This window comes from Camelus dromedarius, chromosome 1 (assembly GCF_036321535.1).
Source record: "Camelus dromedarius isolate mCamDro1 chromosome 1, mCamDro1.pat, whole genome shotgun sequence".
NCBI lineage: Eukaryota > Metazoa > Chordata > Mammalia > Artiodactyla > Camelidae > Camelus > Camelus dromedarius.
The window spans coordinates 71,841,239-71,865,807 of NC_087436.1; the positions used below are offsets into that span (position 1 = coordinate 71,841,239).

General features: G+C 32.2%; 1 protein-coding gene across 8 annotated transcripts in view; it reads right to left on the minus strand.

The window, feature by feature from the left end:
* The window catches only part of ANKRD17 (ankyrin repeat domain 17), a 155,440-nt gene that overhangs the window by 117,272 nt on the left and 13,599 nt on the right, over positions 1–24,569 (minus strand). Inside the window, exon 1 of one of the 8 annotated variants that reach the window (XM_064485326.1) lies at positions 6,166–6,759. The exons of the other annotated variants lie outside the window; for them this stretch is intronic. Coding sequence (XP_064341396.1) covers positions 6,166–6,219 — 54 coding nt within the window. The 5' untranslated portion in view covers positions 6,220–6,759. Of the gene's footprint in view, positions 1–6,165; positions 6,760–24,569 lie in introns of those variants that run through there. 8 annotated transcript variants of the gene reach the window in all.

Consider the following 24,569-nt stretch of genomic DNA (forward strand, 5'->3'; position numbering starts at 1 on the left):
CCTTAACACTAATCATAAACATAGCACAAATCATATTCTTCTCTACCATGCACTCATAATTAAACAGGGGAAAAACAGGTGAGTTTCCACTATGAAGTAGTAAAAAAGTACTAATTTAAAATTTTTCAACCTTATGTATATTACTTTTTAAAATTCTGTGTGACAAAATGGGAAACATTTCTGCTGCAGTCAGTAATGTAGTTGTCTCAAGAAAAACACTTGTGTAAATGTGAGTTAGCTAACAGTTTTTGAATGGAACACAGATATCATTTTCAAAGAAAACAACTCACTTTCTTTGTCATCAGTGATAAATTCAAGCTTTGAAGTATAAATTAGAATTCTGGAACTTCTATCTGGCACTAAATATGACAGCTTTCCAGGTTTTTACTTTTCTAAGGAGATCAACAGTGATATTAGCAAATACTATTTTTTGACATCGTAGAATAAAATGTAGCAATATTTGTAAGTCAGTAAATCAGTATTTTCCAATTGACCAATGTATGAGGCTACAAAATCCCACACAAGTAAAAGATCTATTCAAAATGCACAATAAACCAGTGGGTTTTAAATGAACAAAGTTTAGAAAATTCATTTATAATGTTTCAGATTCCACACTGCAACTAACCTCCAGGAAACTACCATTTGAGTAGTTTTAGGAGTGGTATCAATCAAGAATATCAACAATTATTAGAAAGTGTTATTAAAATATTCTTCCCCTTTTTTAACCCTCATATAAATATGATTACATTTTCTTCTTAGACTTCCTCGAAAATAATGTATTATAACAGAATATAAAAGCAAATACGTGAATCTAGTTATCTTCCATTAAGCCACACTTCAAAGATATCCGTAAAATATGTAGAACAATGCTACTTAGTTTTTTTTTCCTTCTGGAAAAGTTATTTTTTTAAATAAAATTATAAAACATATAATGGTACAATTCCTCCATGTAATAACTTAAATTTTTAATAAATTGTAACTAACATATTCAATTTCTATTGCCGCCATAAAATTATGTGGGCATCCTATGTACAACATATATGTATATTTGCAAATATAGACAGTTAGTTAGAAGTGTGGTTCCATCCAAGACCAATATTAATGGCCAATATTAATCTACCCACTTATGGAACCAAAAGTTATCTCACAGACATTTATGAACACCTGAAAGGCCTTTGTCTTGGCAAATTTGGAGGCCATATACTAAGCCAAACCAGTGGTTAAGCAGGACTTTGACACTCAGCAACTTTGTAGTGATCAAGTCACTTCATACCAGAACGAGTTCTTCAGTCAAGGCCCCTAATAATTCAGAACCAGCAGAGTGCCAATGTTGCTACAAGCATATGGAGGTAATACACGATGTAGACCTTTCCTAATGCATCCTCCACAGCATGTTCCACATTAACCAGTAGACTATGTTGGATTAATGTGGGACTAGTGTCATTTGGACACTCTGCCTTTACTCTCATGTGACAGTAATAGATTGTTTCACATACTTCTATTTCTTTTTGCAAGCTGTTTGGAGCCTTCATACTCCACTAAAATATCATTCTTCTTTACAGGGATTATTGATTAACCTAAGTGTGCCTTTTAGTTGTTTTTTAATACTCCCCTACACATTCTCCAAAAGTGGGTGTGTGAAAGCAATGTTCCAACTTCTGCCCCTCCCTTCAAGATAGACTTGACTTTCAAATTAAGAGTATTCATAATGCATAATACAGCAGGAACACAAATGAAGAGTATATGTAAGCATATATGAGTGTGTTGTATGAACATACACATATACACTATGTATAAAAATATACTGATTTAACTGGTAATAGACTTATCTTTATGGATAAAAAAAAAATGGAAGCCAGGGAAATTTCTCGACATTCTGATACTCAGAAATATGCATAACAATTAAATAGATAAGCATAAAAAGATAATCTAAAGGAGCTTAAAGAAAACTACTTGCTTATTAAAAATTCAGAACACTGAAAACATGGGTTTCAAAGTATTCAGATGAACAAATGAAGTAAAATACTAATATTCAAATACATATCCGTACACATCCTGAATTCAAGAATGTTTAAATACCAATGACACACATTCTACCCTCTAAATTTTTACTTTTGTGAAGCAAAGTTAGCTGGACTAATCTCATTGAATTTCAAATGCCTAGCACATTGAAGGTGCTCAATAAATACTGGAGTGAAATTATAAGATTCAGTTTGCCCAACATGTCTAATCTTTTTAAAACCTCTTAGTGAACGGAAAATGCTACTTTTATCAATTCGAATAATTTACATATTTAGCTAAATTTTTCTGTCTCTAGATCAACTTATACTTATGTCCTAAGAGTAACTCCTCCAATTCTTGCTAGTGAAAAAATGTCACCAGTGTTATACTAACTATATAGATATAGAACTTTACAAATAAATCCATGGAAGACTTAACCGATATAATATATAAATGATGTGCATTGCATAAGCCAATATACCTTACAGAATAAAAAGAAATACAGCAAATAACTGTTGAAAGAATCTACTTCATGGAGATTTTATATCATCACTAAAAATAATTTTTATGATAAATAGCAAGTGGATTTCTTCTGTTTGAATGAAAACGCATTATTTACCACTAGCCCACTAGCCAAAATTAAAAGGAAACACTATCTCTATTATTCTTTTAAGCTTATTTTATTAAAAACTTTCTAACGTTAAGATAAATACAGAGCAAGAAATGATTCCATAGTAAACCTACTTAATAAGTCTAAACCTGACCCTTTAAAGTTACACCCTAAAGGGTTCAGCCAAATCTTCAACTCACTGTATCTCTAAGGAACAACCATAAAGATTTGGAGCTTTTAGCTTATATATTACAACCTGCAAAATCAACTACACATAAAGCTAGAAACCCTGGCTCTAGATAACAAAGGAACAAGATTAGGCATGAGAGTTATTATACTTAATATTAAAAATATTTTTATTTTCAAAATAATTGCTACTCTTCTAAAGCAAAAATGTATCAAATGCTATATGCGAAGAAAGAATGTTTAATTTAATTAAAATTAAAAGACAGAAGTATTTGAGAAGTATTTGTAAAATTTCTCATTTCTAAAGCAATCCTTACAGAAAACAACTAAAACTAGTTCAAGCAGAAATAATAAAACTAGAATATACAATAATTAAGTTTCTGAAACAGCTTCTCATATGTTTCATATTTTCATATAAAAAATATATAAACAGCACTAGGTTGCACAAATTTGGAATATACAAAAAAAAGTTTGGAGGACTTTTTCTTCTTTTTGAGCTTTCTAAGTACTAAGATCCATTATTACATATAACTTAGAGGAAGAACATCAAAATTCTAAAATTACAATTATGTCTCAGCAAAAATAACATAAGCAATACAAAAAAAGAGAGATATTCATATAGGCTCCTAGGCCTTTTCTATCATCTGTATTTGACCATTTTCTTGAGCATTAGTTAAGGTGGGCAAAAGGACAAGAAACATTTTGACTACTTTGGTTTGGAGAAGATTTTACTGACTGGATTATCCAGATAATTAAAATAACCAAGTTATTCTATTAAGTCCATTACCATTACTGGATAACTGAGAAGCAATCATATAAATTGGTATCAGTCTTTTCGTTTTATTATAAGTTTAAGTAACTTACAATATTTTAATTAAGATGTTGGTTATCATCTAAAAATTTAGGTTAAATACACACAGGTATATATCATAAACAGTCACCAATTAAAAGGCAAATGACAGCATTATTAGAATTGAGCTGCACTAATTCACTGATGATACTGATTTTAATTTTCTTTTTATTAAGATTTAAATAAAAGTACCTTTAAAAAATGTATCGTTCAAAAAACCAAGTTAAATTCAAAGGCAGAAAAAACAGAAAGAATCCAATGTTTAATGTAAATAAACAAATTCACATAAAACTCCAGATATTCAATAAATAAAATCATAAAGATGAATATTATGGTGACAAACTTCAAATAGCTCAATATTAGACACAGTAATAAAACTGTCACTGTGGTATATAGATGAATTTCATTATTCATTACTGGACATTTATACAAGGAGCTAACTCATTAAAATTTTTTTCTAGAAAGCTCAATGTATAATATGTATCTATTCACTTGCAATATGAGGTACTTTAGAAAACAGTACATTTAGCTTCAGAGTTAGCGAGTTTATCCTCTTTAAACTGTTATTGTTAGCACCTGGTCATTGTGAGTACTTTTAATTTTGGAAAAGAAGTATATTTTATTACCACCTGGAAAATTTTCACTTCTAGTCTGCCAATAACTGACAAATACTCAGTTAAATCAAATAATACTAATAAAGAGAAAATTACTCACTTAGTATGGTTTAATGTGACAGGTATATAGGAACCAAATTGAATATCAGGATGAACAATTAAAATTACAGAGGTACAATAACCTTAGTAACTAACTAGTAACTATGAACAAACTAGGTAATACAAAATCTTAACATGATATTAAACAAGTTTAACATTTTAGTGGAAATAATGAAAAGCCAAATTTTAAGATAGCATTAGAAAAACCTATACTTAAGGCACAAAACTATGTACAAGTGGGTTCTCCCCAGAAAATAAATAAGACTTCTAAAATCTGTTATATGCTGAAATTTTAAGTGACCAAAGAAAATGTCAAATAAATTTACTTAAATCTATAACGCACACTTCTTTTAAAATCTAAAGCAAAATTTTTAAAAAGCAAACAAAAATGTCCCACTACAACTTTATAGACTCGTTTAATCTGAATCACTAAATAGTCATGTGACTACTCCTAATTAATGAAGTTCTTTGATTAAAGTATGTATCACTATTTCTAAGTAGATAATTCACCATACCATTTCTAAGGAAACTCACTAATAATATCAAAATTTAACAAAAAAGAGGAAAAGAATGGAAATTAACCACAGAATTCTACTCAGACAATAAGATCTTAAGAGAGAAGAAAAGAGTATGTTGGCAGGTGTCTGCAAGGAGCTAGATAATACAATGGAATCAGTTTTCATTCTGCAGAACAACCATGAGACTTGCTGCAATGTCAGCTCCAAGCACACACTGAGGGACTCCAGAAAATGCTCATTGATCATGCAGCAATTTATAATGCGCATAGGCTTTTTTCTTCTGTTAACCCCGCCTAGCTTTCCTTTGCAGCTTATTCTCTCAAGCCCTCTCTTCCCCTAATAAAATCTCTTCCTGAAGGTAGTAAAATATTTAATAAGTTATCTTAACAGTCTAAGTATTAGAAATACCACTCACCATAATGAAACCATCATGAAAATTAGCCAGTTTTTTCCTTAATGAGGGGGAAAAACACTACAACCCCAAAGATAAGAAAATAGGATTTAAAAATCTATACCTATAAATACAAACGTCTGATGGTATACTACATCCAAGGCCAAAACCAATTATAGTTCCACTTTGACATGTATTTCCTTGAACTGATTTATACTCAAATAGGTTCTATAAAACTAACACAAACAGGAAAAAAAGAAAATACAATTTAAAATTCTCATGACTCAAAATGTAGATTTTTGTGAGTCTCAAGCATTAGTGCCTTAAATTTTAGTCTTTTAATCTTTAATTTAATAATGTATTTTGTAATAAAGTCACACAAAAAACCTAGAATCAGAATGTACCAGCTAAATTAAGCAATTAGACTGATATATATGCTTAATTTTACCCGAGAAACTAAAATAACAAGCTGTTTTTAACAGTTAACTGCAAGCAGAGTTTCGGGCTTAGATATGTAAATGAATTCTAAGACACAAGATACTAAACATACTCAAAGCTGCTTTGCAGACCCCACCTTCTAATGAGTTAATCTAAAGGTCAACACTAGCACAAGGCTTTTTATTAAGTCCGAGGCCCCCTTTCTTTATTTCCTATCAAACATATATCTACAATTTACAAAACATGAAGTTTAAACAAAATAATTCTAGACTTGTTCAGTAATCATGTGAAACAGACTGGCACATTCTCACACGGAATAAGGTCTGACCGTATCTTGCTTTTATGCTCTGCCTCTCTATGCTCTCTCCTCTAATCTATTCATCTGTAAAATAATTCCGACAGATAAGATTCCTTTGTTCAGATTTCAACTTTCATTTCATTTACAAACCTAGCCCTACCTCAAGAATGTCTTCTAGAACATATGCTTCCATTTCAGCCGCTGTCTCCACCATGTTTTATCAAACTGCCATGTTTCTTACTGCACTATGATTAGATCATTGCCAGCAGGAACACTCCTCTGTGTCAGCAAGGGAACAGGAAATGGAATGTTCTATTACATGCCTAAAGCAGCTTAGCTGTTCACTAGCCAGGCATCTACCAAAAGAGCAGGGGGGTGACTCACTGTGTATTTTTTAAAGATACAGAAGCTCTATTCCAAAGCAAACTTCTGTCAAGTAATTTCAACAGACAAAAAAGATAAAGTCTCCTATTTTACCACTTCAAACTATAAAATCCTAAAATTTCAAAAAAAAATAATGATGTATTTTTTAAAAAGCTATTTAAACACGTCTGGCTCCCTGGTTGAACAAAAGAGGTTGAAGTGGGTTACGTAGCAATTTATCCTTAGTAAAGCCTTGTAGTGAGATTAATGGCTGTATTAAATACACAAAGAAGGAGGCAAGGTAATGCCAAATTAGGAATTTGTTGCCTCAGGCATATGCATTATATAATACATACATTACAGGTGTTGACTTGAGGATGTCAAAAATAATAATTCAATGTAGTTGTTTTTAATAGTAAACTGGTTTTCTATAAACTAATCTGTTTGGAAATATCTAAGAGAATGACAATAACATTCATCAGACTTATAATCACTGAAGCAAGCCATAACACACCACAGTTAAATTCATTTTCTAGGAATGCCTTTAACTTCATTTACTAATCAAAGAAATGGTCTTTTTTCCTCTTTATCATAAATACTATAAGAGACTGTAACATTTCAGGTGAATGAAATTCAGAAACATTGCTTCTGGATCATTAAATAGCAAATAAACTCATGACTGACAACACAGCCAATTTTATATTTATTAGTGTAATTTATCCTTAGTTTAGTAAAATTTGTCACTTTGTCAAATTTCCTTATGTAATCTGGAATAGGAAAAAATGCAATGGGAAAGGAACAATGTTTTATGCTCTGCAGTATTAACAAAATAACCCTGTACTGGTAAGAGTGCCATACAAACTGAATTTGAAGTGATCCCCTAATGTGCAGATTACCCAATCTAATTACAACTCTAGGGTGAACAGTTCTAGTCTAAATTTTCCTAACCTAACTAAAGAAAATGAATTTTTTTAAAGGAAAGGGAAAAGACAGGGAGAAATTAGAGGAGGGAGTTATTATTAACATATATGGTTAAATCTCAGATAAGTGACACTATGAATGGCCTTTTCAGTAATGTCTCCTCAAAGTGATGCCATGTTTTAGTAGAAAAAGATGATGTAACTCTCTTGGGCCTTAGGTTATATATCTGTAAAAAGGGATAACATTCATTCAACATGGATTATCTACTGTGTATCAAAAACAGTCCTAGGTAGGTATGGTCAATAAGACACATAAAATTTCTTAACAGGCTCATATGAAGAGTAAATGAAATAAAGTATCTTTTACTCAGTTTCTGATATGTAGGAGACATCCTTACTGTGTCAGGCAATATGAGTTATTTTTAAAATAAACATGTTATTTAACCTTCACAATACCCTAGATGACAATTAAAAACAGTAACATTAATAATTACACTGTGCTTACTATATGCCATAGACCATTTTAAGTGCATTATATGTATTAACTCATTTACTTTTCACAATAATCCTAAAAGAAAGGTACTATTAGATACTCTTATTATCTCCATTCCACACACGTGGAAACTGAGGTACTGAGAGATTAAGCAACTTAACCAATTTACTCCCCACTAAACTAAGTTAAGGAGATAAGATTTGAACTGACGCACTTAGCTCCAATTGAATCTGTCCTCTGAACCATATACTATACTTCCTTCAGGTGATATAATCCTCATTTTACAGATGAGGAAATCAAGTCTCAGACTGTACACAGAGTTATATAGCGTAGATGGCATTCAAACTCATATAGTCTGACTCCAAAGGATGTGTGAAATTAATGGAAAACAAATGATATTAAAAATAACCTCTCCCCTCAGTCCATATGCAATGCTTACATTTATGTATGGGTATGTCTGGCATTTGGAGGCTTCTCAAACAAAACAATGTCCATTGTTACGACACAGCTTATGAAGAATTAGCAAACCTGCTCTTACTGTTTTCTGACTTCCAGCTCCAAATAAATTGTTTCTTCTTTAGATTAAGAGAAGTCATCAACAATGTTTCTCTTTCTCAAAACTTTTTCCAACATAAGCAAGTAAAGATAGGTATCTCATACGTTGAAGTATTCTTTAGTCTCATAAATCAAGAATAGACTTTCTAACTTTGACAAGATATCAGGCCACCAAGGTTCAAGTCAATCAAATCATTCACTCTCTCCTTCCCTCGTTCTACGATTACACGGTGCTTCTACTTTCTGACATTTACTGTTTTCACTAATAACTATGTGATTATGGCTTTCTTGCGGAATTATAAATGGTTATATACCATTTATCATGTCTCTTCCTTACGAATCACAAAGTTGATGAAAGCAGGCAACAGTTCTTTTGCCAATGTATACCCAGGACCAGCAGAGTCTTCGACACAGAGCATGTACTTAAGTATTTGTTGATTAAACAACAAATGCATGAATAAAGGAATCATCTGATACCCAGTTATGCATCCTAACCCCTTATTATTGCTACCACTAGGAATTATTTCCGATGACAAAAACATTTCTTTTGTGACTATTATCTTTAGGTCACTTAAATAAGATATTAAAAATATTAAATATAAACAGAATCTACATTTGAGAATTTCTATAATTCTCTGTTATACAGTAAAATAATTATTTCCTTCTAATTTTATATTCTGGTTCTTTTGTTAATATGATGATCTACACCACAGCATACGATATTCTGGGTAAAAGGGTGAAAGAAGATTCATATACACCTGCCATAAGACCCTACATCCAAAAATTAAGTCACCTTCTTTCTAGTTCAACCTCAATTTCTAGGCAAAAAACCCTATTTTCCCATTTGCCTAAAATGGATTTCAATTTTTTTTTTTTGCCAATGGCAAAGCATTAAAGTGTAAACAGTAATTAATGCACTAACTATGCAAACAAATGTAAACCAACACATGTAGGTAACTTAAATCATAAAGAAAATACTTATTAAAATAAGAAGATTCAAATGTCCAAAGTGAAGAGAAAAGCCTCCCATAAAAAAGGGGTGGTGGGGAAGGACAGAAGAAGCTCAATAACTGCCAAGAATAGATGAAGGAATCTTCTAAAATTTACAATTTTATTTAGGACCAGCACTGATTTCTCTGAACAAGGAACAAGAAAACCAAACAAACACACATACAAAGAAATATGTTGACAAACAAGAAATCCTATTTTGTATGATTTAAAGTTTTGTTGATGTTTATTCTCCCAAATAAAACTTTTATTTTCAATCAAATATTCCTTGTAAAGAAGTTCCATTCCCATCAATTTTTTTTTTCTACTTAGGGAAGGGCAAGATTTTTCAAAACCAACATTTTCAAACAAAACAAGGAGAAATAACTGGCTGCAGCATAAATTTAATTATTTCACCCACCTACATAAAAACAAACTACTAGAAAAACAAAATATGAAACAATTTCTTGTCTCAAAAAGCATGAAATGCAGTCATTATAATATGTCTATTTTTCTCTTTTCTACTTTGTAAGTTAAATTTTAGCAGAAGCGTGAAATACCCTGGACCAAATGAGATACATAAATGAGATACAGATATTAAAGAGTTAAACAGAATTTAAATTAAAAGGCTAACACAATCTGGTCAAATTTCTGATAGCCTTTATATGTTATTAAAATAACACTATCCCCATGAATTTACCTTATATTTCTCCTAAACCAATCATGCCATAATATGACTGAGGGTTCTAGATATATGTTTAATGTAGCACAGTAATATTCCTTTCATTACCATCATAGGTTACTTTTTTTTTTCCCAACTATGGTTTTTATCTATAATACATATACATGGAAAAAACACTCATGTATAAAAGAGAATACAGGGAAAAGTAAACCTATCTCTCACAAACCCCTAAAAGGCACAACTAGTTAGGGCATTCTTCCAGAAATAACCTACACATATTAATACAAATGGAAGTATATCGTACATACTTTTCTGCGTCCCTATTTTTTAAATTTAATACTCCATGATAATTATTTCAGATTAGTATGTGTACCTCTCTCTGATTTTGATAGTTGCTCAAATTTTCACTAAAAAACTGTACGACGATTTATTCAGTCATTAATTCCCTTTTCATGGACATTTGTGTTGCTTCAGTATTTCATAATGCTGCAAGGAAAATGCCTAATTAAGGGGCACATACCATCTGCACATGCCTGGATAGAACTGTATGGTACATTTCTTGAAGGGTATATGCATTTAAAACTTTGTTACCAAACTGCCCTCTAAAATTGAATTAATACCCTGACAGTGAATGAGACTACCTGCTTCCCTGCAAATAAAAAGTATTAATAATACAAAGTCTATCTAAAAAAACCCAGATCAGAAATCATTATCAGTTTCAAAACATGTATCTAGCTTTATTCTTACCCCCTTCATCATTTCCACTTTTCAAGGAATTTCAAAGAGAGTTACACCTCCTCTTATATAACTTCTGCCTCCTTATCAAAAAAATCACATTCATTCCCTGATGGATAAAGAACTTATTTACCTAAAAAAAAAAAAAAAAAAAGCCACAATGCAGATTCTATCTATATGCATGCAATTAAAGAAGAGAGAAGAATGGAGAGTCAAATAATCCACCCTTTTAAAAAATCTACTTCTGCTAAATATGGATTTCCATCTAAGCTTACTGGATTCTTTAAGTTAGTAAACTGTGACGTTTCTGTCAGAATTTAGTATTTTAAGATCCAGAATTCTTTGGGTATATACTCACTAATCTAAATCAATAAAATACTTTTGAGTATGTATTTGTTTGCCTTCTACATTTATTTCAAACTTTTCCTTTTTAAAGCATAAAATTCATTTTTTTTTAATTGAAGTATAATCTGTTTACAATGTGTCAATTTCTGGCATACTGCATAATAGTTCAGTCATATATATACATACATATATTCATTTTCATTGTAGGTTACTACAAGATATTGAATATAGTTCCCTGTGCTACATAGAGTATAAACTTGTTTATAAAGTATAAAATTCTAAATTCTTCCATCATTATTGAAAAAAAATGGAATGCAGACTAAGAAGAAGATAGGGCCACATATAAGCAGCTTTTGTTAAGACAAAGAGCACTCAAGAGCTTCTATCTCAGCTTCTTGGCATACATTTCAGGTCTGATTTTGATAATATTTAAAAATAAGAATGATTAAACCTTCACCAGAACCTCCAAAATAAATGTTAACTGTTTGGACAGGCTTCCAGCTATGTACAGGAAAACCAAAAAGGCTCAGGTAACAAAGGATTAAGTAAGGATGTATAAAATTGTTAACTTCATAAATAAAATCAAAGGCCATCCAGAGGTGAATTCTAAATGTGAGGGAGGGTATTTATTGGTTAAATAAATTTTCTCAAGGCTAATATTATAAAAAGCCCTAATAAACTTCTTTTTTGAAAGATCATACTTAGCATTTTGATCATTCATTTATATAAATATTTACTGAGTGCTTACTAGGTGACAAGCTTTATACTACACAATGGATATAGAATGACAAAGTTAGTCTACCTTCAAGAGTCTATAATCTGGAAAAACTTGATCCTGATTCTTGACAAAGTTTAAAATCAAAATCCTCAATGATTTTTTCATCTCCTCTGATATGTAGTTCCTTTCCATTTTTCTTTAATCCAACTAATGAATAAAACCCCAAACTCCACTTAGAACAGTACAAAAAGTATTATTATATTTGAACAAGTATTTCGTCCAATGTGTCCTATGGGTAAAACTGAATACAAATATAAGTAATACACTAAGCAAGGTAAAAAAGCTTTCCCTCCTTTCACATCTCTAATAACAGTTGTGTCTATTGGACACTTCCATTTGTTGTCTCTACCCATGATGGGTCACACCATGAATTCATTCTTTTCTAGTATTCCCAAAAGGCTCTATGTATATAAAATTGATTAGATATTTATTGTTTTTAGAGAACACTCACCTCCCAAATTTGTACAACACTTCAAATAAAAATAAAAACAAGTACATATATAATAGAAATAATGTATTTCAATGTTTTTTTTTTTAATAGGCTAAAGAAACTGATAGAATGGCACTCTCAATTTGGTCAGCAACCATTACCTGTCTTCTGCTCCAAAGCAACAAGTATCTACCAACAAAAAGAAATACACCCCCTACACCCACACCAACCCCCCCACTACCCACCAAAGAGGTGGGGAGAGTAGAAAGGCTGGGGGAAAAAATACAATTATAAGAGAAAACTTAAGTCCAAAGCCAATTTTTTTGAGTCATCAATTTCTACCACCCTCCTGAAGGACAACTGTCCTACTCTAGGAGACTTAAGAAACAGCTCCAGGTAACTCATTTAAGATAGTATCAAAGGCATGGGAAATAATCAGGATGTAAAAACCACCCAAGTAACCATGCAATCTCAACTCCTTCTATGGTTGCCTGATGGTCTGGAATTGCAGACAACAAGCTCCAATCAGTCTGGTTTCTCATAATGTCTACTATTTCTAGCCTAATCTATTCATGATAAATCTTGGATTCTTTGCCTGCAAGCAATTACTGCAAGTACTTTTTCTGACCCATAGTTCCATCTCCTAAGAAATGTACTACATTAATTGTCTATATCCTCAAAAGGCTAGGTCAAAAATTGCAAAAGTGTCTCACAATAGTTTCTATGCATATAAAATTGATAAGATATTTATTGTTTTTAGAGAACATTCACCTCCCAAACTTGGAGCACCATTCCCTTTTCCACTAACTTGAGCCTGACCAGAGATAGAGGATCTTCAGGGGCTGTCACAAAAGGAGAATCTCAGAGCATAACTGTGACGTTTCAAATATAGATAGGATTCCAACACAACCCTCATAACACACACACACATAAAGAAATACTGATTTCATTCAATGTAACTGTGACTCTTTGGTCATCATAAGGATGTTTCACAACACAGCAATATTACCATTACTTTCAACTTCCTCCACAAATTTCAGATATCCAGTTTTACTATCAAATCTCCAACAAAAGCCAACACAATATAAGAAAACAGAAGTTAATATAAACTTTTCATGTGTGTAATAGATAAATACTAGTATGTTTTATGAAATCACTAGTATGTTTTAGGATATCAAATTTAACCCATATTCATATCTTTCAACAGCTCCCTCACAAATTTCTTAAGAGCCAACTAATTTTAGAATTACTTAACAATTCTCATCCTCTTCAAGAACATACATACCAATGTCTCAGTAAAGGTAGTTAATATTGTTTCAAGAGTAGGCACTGAAAAACTAATCACTTACAAAATGTTTAAAAGCACGATTAACTGCCAGATATAATTTTATACTTAATACTTGTTTTTGTATGTTCAAGTAAACCACTTCCCTCTTATACCAATTCCACAATTTCCAGTCAAGTGCTTTGTTATTTTAAGGGTATACATTTGTAAAACTTGTTTTTTGTTTTTTTGTTTTTAACATTCCAGCTTGCTTAGAATACTATGTATAATTTAAGCAGAATCATTATAGGTAAAGTACCTAGGTCTTAGCATCTTTTGCAGCTTACACTTTTAATATTTAAAGTCATAAAATAGCACAAGATTTTATGATTTTTAAAATCAAATCTGAAAAACATACAATTTGAAATCTGCTTCCCAAAAAATGTTTATGATGCTACACTCCTAAAGCTAAGCTAAGCAAAAAACATTTTACCTATGTACAGTAGAAACAGGATGCTAGCCTATTTTTAAGTTGAAGTGGCATCAAAATAAAACTTCTTTCATTCAACATATATTGTCCAGCTAGGGACATAATATGAGTTCCATGTTTAGAAGGCTTTAAAAAAGGCCATTTCTATGTCCATCTTCCTTATTCCAGAAGATATACCCTGCCTCCAGTAGCTGTGGCTCTTCTTGATCACATGACTTTCTTATGGACAAACCAGTAGGTAATCCCAGTACGTAAGAGAAAATGTCATCTTATTTAGAGGCACTAGCGGGAAGAACTCAGAATTTTCCCATACACCCGAATTTTTAATGATAAACATTTTTTTAAAAAAGAATCACAGAAAGGATTCAGGAATTTACATACAAAATAAAGAGCGTATGCCAGTCAATAATTATGCATCCTACATTAAAATATTCACATTTGTATTCTATGCAACTTTCCAATTTCCAGGAGTTAATTCTCATGTGTCCCCCTATTTCTACCTCACATAGTTTCTAAAATTCATGTGACCCTGGAATGTCAATTTATAAGTAAACTTTATTACCTTAGTAGGTAAATGCAGCACATCTGCAATCTTTTTAACATTATAAATGCAACGCATGAAAGCGGGTTTTTTAAAAAGTTCAAAGGCCACAAAGGCAAGAGATGAACAATAAGTCTTTTTTGTTACTCGCCTGCGTCAAAATGGCAATACATTGTTACATTAACAAACATCTAATGTGGTTACCAGCTTAACTTCCAATGTCACTTTACTTCTGTTGCTTGATTTATCAATTTATGTGCTATCTATGGACTTAGCATTGAAAAATGAACACTTGCTTCATTGTTTTCTACTCCTAATTTTATAGGCTGTATTATTTTTACATTATAAAAGTTTGTAACTATACTCCTTAACTACTTCATAAATATAATTATGTTTATTTTATATATCTTTTAGGTTGATTCTAAAAACTAAAAATTAATTAAGTGCATTTATAACAAGACTATGTAAATACTAACCACTGAAGGAAATGTAATTTTATATCATTTGGACATTATTGGTTTAAACAGAACTGTCCATGTATGCTTAGAGTAATGACATTCTTGAATTTTCTTCTAGTTTTCTTTAGTTTTTTTTTGAAGGACCAGACTGCCTCTGTAGCTATTAGTTTCCTTCCCCTGACATTGACCTACCACTATATCCTCTATCTTGGACTGCATTTTTCATTGCACTATAGTATCTTAAATATTTTCATATAAGGTACATAGTTTTTCTAAGCGTAAAAATGTACTCATCCTCATTTGATAAAGAGTATGGTTAAGTATAAAAAAATTAGGCCCAAATCTATTCTCCCCCAAATGGTGAAAACACTGCTTCACTGTCTTCAAGCACTCAGCATGGCTGCTTGCAGAGTCAGTTATTTGATTTTCCATTTTTTATTCCCTCTCTCTGGCAGTAATGGAGGATTTTCTTTTTATGCTCAGAGTTCTGAACTTTTACCAGATGTGTCTAGATGTAGATTGATCTTTTTCCATTCATCCTGCATGGTACTAGATGGGTTCTTTCAATGTGAAATTCATTACCTTTCTCCGACACATGAAATTTTCTTCAATTATTTCTTCAATAGTTTTCTGCTTCCCACTTTCCTGTTCTGTACTTCTAGAATTCACATTTACGGATGTAAAACTTTGTGATGTATTTTCCACATCTCTTTTTCTCTCAATTTTTCCAGATCTTTTTTTTTTTTTCTTCTTCATATGCACAGAGCTCCTCCTCTTTAGTTCCAAATCAACAACTAAGTCTTGATTCAGGCTAAACTGTTATTTAACCCAGCCATTAAAATTTTTCTTCATAATTTTCAAAATCTTTTCTGTTTCTCTGCCCCCTTTTCAGTGAAACTATGATTAATCATTATAACTTGTTGTTAAATCTTAGTAAAATACATATTACAGTTTTTCTTTGAAGTTTTCTTCTGAATTATATCTGAGGTCAGTTGTTCTTTTATTCATTTTAATCCTCTTCCATCTTCATTCTCCTCACTTGTCTGATTATCTCCATCTGTTCATACTTGCAAACAAAAGATTACTTTAGAGAGTACAGGGAACAATTATGGGTTTTCTTTGAGGTTGTTCGGGATTGTTTTCCAAAGTGGCTTTTCCCTTAAATGGGAGAGTAGTAATATTTAAACAGGCAGGCAATATAGATAAGCAGGCATCCCAGAAAGGTACCTATACAGAAGTCAAGCTTGCTAGGATCCACCAACGGCTTTTCTCTGAAGAGGAATGCTCCAGTGCCTCTGCGTCTCTCAGGTTTCAACACCACAGATGTCCCACTGAACTGCTAGTCTACTTTCTTAGAAGAGAACAGTTCTTAGACTTCAGGCCTGAGGGCAGGCACAACTGCTACCAGAGCTGTTTAGACTGGAGAAAGGGCAGGAAGGAGGCGAACTAACCTAGCATTTTGAAAAATTATTCTTTAAAAAATGCTTGATTATTATCCCATTGCCCACAACTGTTCTTTGTATTTGTTGGCTCCAACCTTGGAGCCTTTCTCAAGTTCCCCTAGGAAAACCTGAGCTTACCTCTGGTATCTTGAGTTACAGTTTCCTCTGAGATTTTGCTGTCAATCCGATCCCGTGAATTTTTATCTTCTTCAAAATTCCTGGTCCTCTGATGGTACCTGTAGTGGACTGTGAACTGTAATTTTACTGCTCAACATGCTTTTTCCCCACCCCCTTTTTCTAGTAACATAATCCCTCTTGTCTGCAGGGAAAATATTCCATGTGTTTTGGGTGGAGGTGAGTCTTCCCAGCCACCACTGGGGTGGCCACAGGACCCAGGTCTGGCTAGAATATCCCATCCCTATCTCCTTTGGCAGCCAAATTTGCCTGGCTGAAAATAAAACTAATACAGAGGACAAGAGAGACTAAAATGTTGAAAAGAAAACCAGCACTGATGATATTACTCAAATCTGGGCTTATCCATGCCTAAAGCTGGAGCTTTTTTCCATTTTTCCTACACATATCCAAGCACACATAAAGTTACAGAATTAATGAGGTCCTTCTGCTCCTCTTTAACGTATTTTGATCAATGTAATAACATCTGTTCCTGCTTTTCAAAACTGACTTAATTCAACCTTTAAACAATGTAAGTGGGATACTGGGAAGGGAAGGAAGTTAAAGGAATGTACTCACTCCACCATATTTAGAAGAAAAGTTAAGGTAATAACTGTAAAATAAGCCTCAAGGAATAAAATTAAAGCTTTATAGTTTGGTGTTAAACATATAATGAGGAAACAGCTGTAAACTTTATTAAGCACATCTTATCGTTCTGTAAGATATCCTTCATACCTTTAGGGGAAGAAAAAGCAGATATAAAAACCAATTATCTCTTAACACATTTTTTCTCTGAGTCAAGATTTCAATGGTTTCAAAAAGAATAAGGGGGGAAAGGCTGGTAGTGATTTAAAATGTTCTAATCTATTATTTATCCAAAGAAAACTCTCTGATTATATAGTGGCAACCTTTGGAAGAAAATTTCTTTAGCTTTGGTGTGATTATTTGCGTAGAGTTATGGAAGGGGTTGTTTACTTTTTAACTTTACAGGTGATAAAAAGGACAGAAGGGCACTGAACTTCTCAACAGATAAAAGATGAAATCCAGTACTCTTCACCCAAGGTAAATAAAATAATCCATGGTTCATTGACCTATGCCTCAAAAACCCTATGATCCTCCTGAAACAATCTGCAAAATGCTGTACGTATATATTTAAGTACATTGGGGGGAAGAACAGGTCCATAGATTTCATCAGAATCTAACTAAAATCCATGACCTAAGAAAGGTAAAGAAAACTGCTCCTGACTGAAAAAGAACAATGACAACTTCATTCAAGAATTACATGTAACAATTAAATACCCAAAAAACTAAGTAATGAATAGCTCCAACATATAAGACAGTGTGCTAGATAAACAAGCTATCTTCATATTTTAGAAAAACTGTTAGAAAGAATTATTAGCTTCAACACGGATGAAGAAAGTGAGGTTAAGTAGTAACCTTCCCAAAGTCACATAGTGTTAAAGCAGGATTCAAAAGCAAGTTTCCTAACTTGACTTTAAATTCTTTCCATGTGTTTTTTTCCCAGGAGAAATATTAGAAAAGAAATACAAATACAGTGGGTTATTTCATAATGGAATGTAATTTTACATCAAGCAAAGAAATTGCCAAGTATTTACATGCCTGGAGTTTAATGAAATTGGAATCTGACGCTTCTTCCTAATTGCCCTTTGATTAAGATTTTCAGAGAAATTTCTACTTCTAGTAGTGAGGTCAGGAGGACATTAGTGTTTAAGATGTTCAAGGCTTAACATTCAAGGCTGTCTAAGCTAATGAATGGATCCTTTTGCTATTATTCTGTTCTGGGCTACATGGGAAACAAAATGAAGTTGCTCATGCACGGAAGACAAAAAGCTGCAACACCAAGCTCATGTTTTTTATGTCTTAGCATACAAGATAAGAGGATCTGGTGGTAAGACTAAAGTAGGTAAGAATTTCTACATATGAAAAGATCTCCCACATACTAAGGCACATTAACAACTTAAAACATATCCCAGAACTAGGATCTGGCCAAGAGAACTCAGTACAAAAGTTTGAGTTGAAGCCAGAAAGCTGGGTCAAATAGTGGAGAGGATCTGAGACTTTACAGTGGTAATATTGGGTAGAGTGAAAAAAGAAAGGAAGGAAAGGTATAAGTGAAAGAATAATCCACAAAGCCAATTAAGCATGTTTTAAAGGTTCTGAGATTTAGAGAACAGCATGGTCAAATCTTTGCTTTGATACTTTACCATTTTATCTAGAACCACTGAATCACCTGCTAAGCTCACAGCAGAGAAGTCACAGAATTATGATTTGCTTCATCATTCCCACAAAAGGAGATAAAAGAGTAAGAAAAGCATACTGCATTTCCCATTACTCTTATCTCTCCCTCTTTATTAACAATATGATTAAGGAGCAAATATTTTTAAACTATGGGGAAATTTAAGAATATATTCTATTTAAATACTAAAAATCTAATAAATCCAAAATGTAATCCTAAAAGAGGATCTAGCCCACATAACTTTCATTTATGGCATCTTCATTATAGAATTCTACTTCCTATGCTAACACTGGCTCCACCTAAAATAAATTAACCCACATACACAATTACAGCCAAAGAGTTTTAATGGCAATCTATGAATTCAATAAAATAATCAAATTAAATGGAATTAGGAAGGAAAATAAAAGTCAGACTCTTCTAAATTACAGATTTTAAATTGTGTTTTTTAAAAACAGCAAAGATATTACTAGTCAGTAACGCCATTTTCACAAAGTAATCTGTTCTTCCTCAAACTTCAGTTTTAAACACTAATATGGAGACTGCTATAGTTCACAAATGTTTTCACGTAATTATCGCATCTGACCCCCAACAAAAGAAGAAAGTATTGTGATGTCCCTTTGGTGTGAGACTGAGAGATTCAGCTTGCATATCACATTTACTTGACAGTATGAATTAAGAGATGTAGTAGGGTCTAAGACAGCATTCTTCTCACTTTACGTTTTGAAAACTTACTATAAAAAAGAAGTCATTTACAAGGTATGCGTGTTGATTTGATGTGCCAGAAAAGGTGAAGGATAGTACAGTATTCACTCACAACTTACGAAATCCATCTCAAGATCAATCACCTGAATTTTCCCAAGAGGGAGTTAGAGAAACAACAAAATTTAACAGAACAGAGCAACGCTAACTAACTATACTCCAATAAAGTCTTTTTTGGGGGGGAGAGGATGGGGAGAAACAGTCTTATAATCTGGTGTTCTAATCAACTCTTAAACATACCAAGACTATTACTACTTATGTATAATGATCCAGGGGTAGGTCATAAATTAGAAAGAGATGTCATTCACACAGACCTGTAAAGAGGACCTAGACGCCAGATGAAATAAGGTAGTAAGCTTTACAATTTATACAAAACATTTCTTGAGCAATTACTAGGAGAGACCATAAAAGAGCAGTAGGGAGGCAGTGAACTATAGGAGTTAAAAAAGCAGACTGCCCACGTTTATATTCCATTTCCATCATTTACAGTGACTCTGAGCAAGTTATTCTTTTCCTTGGTTTTTTTTAACCATAAAATGTGGATCATAGTATTATCTAACTCTTAGAGTTGTTGTGAGGGCTAAATGAGATACTATACACAAAGCAAATAGAACTGTGCATGGCATATCATTAAGAACTCATTAAAATATTAGTTGTTGAGGTTATAATTACCCAATGTGCTAACTGTTATGAATACCTTCAGGGAAGAGGTGATACTTTACTGACTCTTAATGGATAAATCAGTCAACAGAGAGTGACGTAACAGAAAATAGGTATTAATGGGGCTTGAAAGCTGACATTTGACATAGCACATTTTAAAACATACTAAAATACTACAAAAATCATCATAGTTTAAAAAGTACGGCATTCATACACATAATAAAATGGGAGTTAGAAAAGACCCATGTACTTTTAGTCTAGCACTTTCATCACCGGTGTATATCCTACCAAAATACAGAAATACACACAGATAAATATCAAAAAGAGTCTATGGCAGTACTGTTTGTAATGGAAGAACACTGGGCACAACCAAAATACTGTCTATAAACAATCAAACCAGGGAAGTCATGATACCTGACAAGGGATTACTCCACAGCCACTAAAAGAAATAAAATAAACAACATATATATTTATACAGGAAGAGTCTATAATAAAATATTAACTTTAAAAAGAAATTTACAGAATATTTTTATAATGACTATTCATGCAAAACAAAAATTTGTTTACAAAAAAGTACACGTGGATATATGCGTGCAAATGCATAAAGTTATGAAATTATATACATTTAAAATTTATAAATTGGGATATAAAAGGGAAATTTCCAACTCATAACTTATCTTCTACTGTTTAAATTTTTACAATTTACATTCACTATATGATTTAATAAAAACAGGAAAAAGATAATGCAGTCTCCCTTTAAGACTCCTCCAGCATTAAACAAACACCAGTCACAGTTTAGTAACTTTGCTACATACTTTAACATAAATTTGATTTAAAAGATGTATTGTTCCCTTAGTAGAATGAAAACTTATCTCAAGTCATATAGCAGCTCTTCTATTTTAGCATTTTCTGAATAGCAACTGCGTAAGTATTAAATTACTCCTGGTTTACTTGTAATATATATATATATATTTGTTTGATTGAAGTATAGTTGATTTACAATGTTGTATTAGTTTCTGGTATACAGCATAGTGATTCAGTTATAGAAATACATATATAAACATTGGGATATATGTATCTTTTCAAATTAGAATTTTCTCCAGATATATGCCAAGGAGTGGGATTGCTGGATCCTTTGGTAACTCTATTTTTAGCTTTTTAAGGAATCTCTATACTGTTTTTCATTATGGTTGCACCAAATGACTTACCCACCAACAATGTAGAAGGGTTCCCTTTTCTCCACACCCTCTCCAGCATTTATTGTTTATAGACTTTTTCATCATGGCCATTCTGACTGGTGTGATGTGATACTTCATTGTAGTTTTGATTTACATTTCTCTGATAATTAGCAATACTGAGCATCTTTTAATGTGCCTATTGACCACCTGTATGTCTTCTGTGATGAAATGTCTATTTAGGTCTTCTGCTCATTTTTTGATTGTGTTGTTTCATTTTCTGGGTTTTTGTTGTTGTTGTTCTTGTAGTTATTGAGTTATATGAGCTATCTGTATATTCTGGAAATTAAGCCCTTGTCAGTCACATTGTTGACAAATATTTTCTCAGTCCACAGGCTGTCTTTTCATTTTGTTTATGGTTTCCTTTGCTGTGCAAAAACTTCTAAGTTTGATTAGGCCCTTTTTGTTTATTTTTGCTTTTATTTCTATTGCCTTGTGAGTTAAAATATATTTTTAAAATATTGAAACAAAGCTAAAGAACACTGGAAGGATAATGCAAGAGAAGTAAAACACATTCACAGAATTTGTAGATCCTGCCCTAATAGTGTATGGAGGTGTTTAAGCCTAAAGAAAGACTAGTTAAGACTAACAACATCATACATCAATAAGAAACGGTATAGATGCTGGTGCTGAAAGCATTTTTACTTCTTTAGTAGAGATTTGGAAGAGAGGGAGGGAGGGAATAAAGGAAACAAAGAAGCCGCCACTGACTACGTTAAATGAAAAATATGGAAATTACTTTGTTAACCATAAAACCCTACAGACGTTAGCTACTTATCAAACAGCACAGGAAACTGCTTAGTACAACCAATTTTAGTATATGGGCATGCAGGTTATACAAATGCAATACATATAGAGATGTATATACTGAGCAGATATAATCCAGTCTATTATTCTACAGTCTAAATATATGAAATAGCACTTCAAATAGTGGGAAAGGATAGACTATGAAATAGCTAAATCAACTGATTAACTACTTGGAAATATAAGATTAAGTTCCTATCTTCTCCCATAAGCCAATATAAATTTGAATTACATGAACTGAGTGTAAAAATTAAGAGGCACAATAGCCAAGAGGTGGAAGCAACCCAACTGTTCATCAATGGATGAATGGATAAAACAAAATGTGATATATACATACAATGGAATATTCAGTCTTAAAGGAGAATGAAATCCTGCCAAAAGATATAACATGTATGACTCTTAAGGACATTATGTATGCTAAGTGAAATATGCCAGTCACAAAAAGACAAACACTGTATAAATCCACTTATATGAAGTACCTAAAGTAGTTAAATTCATAGAAACATTAAGTGGTTACCAGGAGTTGGGGGAAAGGGGAACAGGAAGTTGTTGTTTAATAAGTATAGCATTTCTGTTTTACAAGATGAAAAAGTCCTGGAGATCTGTTACACAATAGTGTGAATACACTTAACACTACTGAACTGTATACTTAAATGATTAAAGTGGTAAAATTTTTGTGTTGTTAGCCATAATTAAATTGTTTTAATTATTAAAAAAATTAAGAAGTACACACTGAATTACTTATGCCACTTTAAAAAATTACTAAACTACAAAGAAATCAAGTAAAACATTTTGATCAAACTTCTAACAACCAATAGCAAAAATGGTTAAAAATATAACTGTAAGATTAAAAGGAAAAAGGATGCACAAAAATTAAATCTGTAAAGCACAAATCTTTGTAAGATTGATGTAAGAAGGAAATGATAGTTTCTCCCAATAAATATGAAAATCTAATATGAAATAGGTAATCTCCATAAAAATATAAATTAAAATGTTAATGAAATCAAATCCAACAGTATATTAAAAGAAAACTACATCACAGTAAGTATTCCAAACACAGTTTAGTACTAGGAAATTTATTATTGCAATTCATTATATGAATAGATTGGGGAGAAGGGGAAGAAATAATCTTTTCAACAGATGCCAAAAAAGCATTTGATAAAATTCAGTATATATTTCTGATAATATTTAGCAGGGTAAGAGAAAAAAATATACTAAATAGATACAGCATATTTGTATTATACTTAATACTGACCTAACAGTACTCCCACTAAAACAAGGGAAAGATAAGGATAGCCTATATTACCAACTTTATTCAACATTTTGGGAATGTTCAAAACTGATGTAATAAGAGAAGAAAAGCAAACAAGAGGTGTAAATATTGAACAAGAAGAGATTAAGGCAATCATTTATTGGAGTCAATATAACATTTTAGTCAGAAAATAGACTCAATATATGAGAATTCAGTTGAGTGGTCATATACACAAGATCGAAATATGAAAATCAATAGGTTTCCATATTTCAGAAATAACTAAATTAGAAAGTACAAAAGAATAAAAAAAATACCATTCATGAGAGCAATAGCAACTATGAATAATCTGGACTAAACTCCATAAGAAATGTATAAGACCTATATGAAAACTGTAAAATTTTATTAAAGACAGATGAAGGGCCTGAAAAAATATAGGCATGCCATATTTCTACATGGGGATGCTCAGTATTATACATTTATTTCTCCCCAAACTAGTTCAAATTTTAATGTATTCCAATCATAATTCCAATAGGCATTTTACAGCAGTTTACTAAAGCCATTTGAAAAGTTAAACACACAATATCCAAAACTCCTGAAGATCAGTGAAGGAGAACTGCTTTCTAAGACACCAAAGCATGCTAACATATTAAATTGAACCATAAATCGGATTTTTGGTGACTTTTGATGTACAAAAAGCAATTTCAAAAGGTGTAACCTAATAGTTAAAATCGGTGTGGAGATACGAATAAACGTAACTGTTACGAATCTGGGGATGTTAAACACTCAAACTCTCCCACTCCCACCACCCACAAATCCCTTTCTAAATGGTAAGAAAGAGATAACAGTCCACTAAAGTACTTAATACTAATAAAGCTTGGTCAAAGACCAACAGGGCCTTCTATCCCTCACCCCAGTTAAACCCACCCAGTTACGGGCAGAAAAC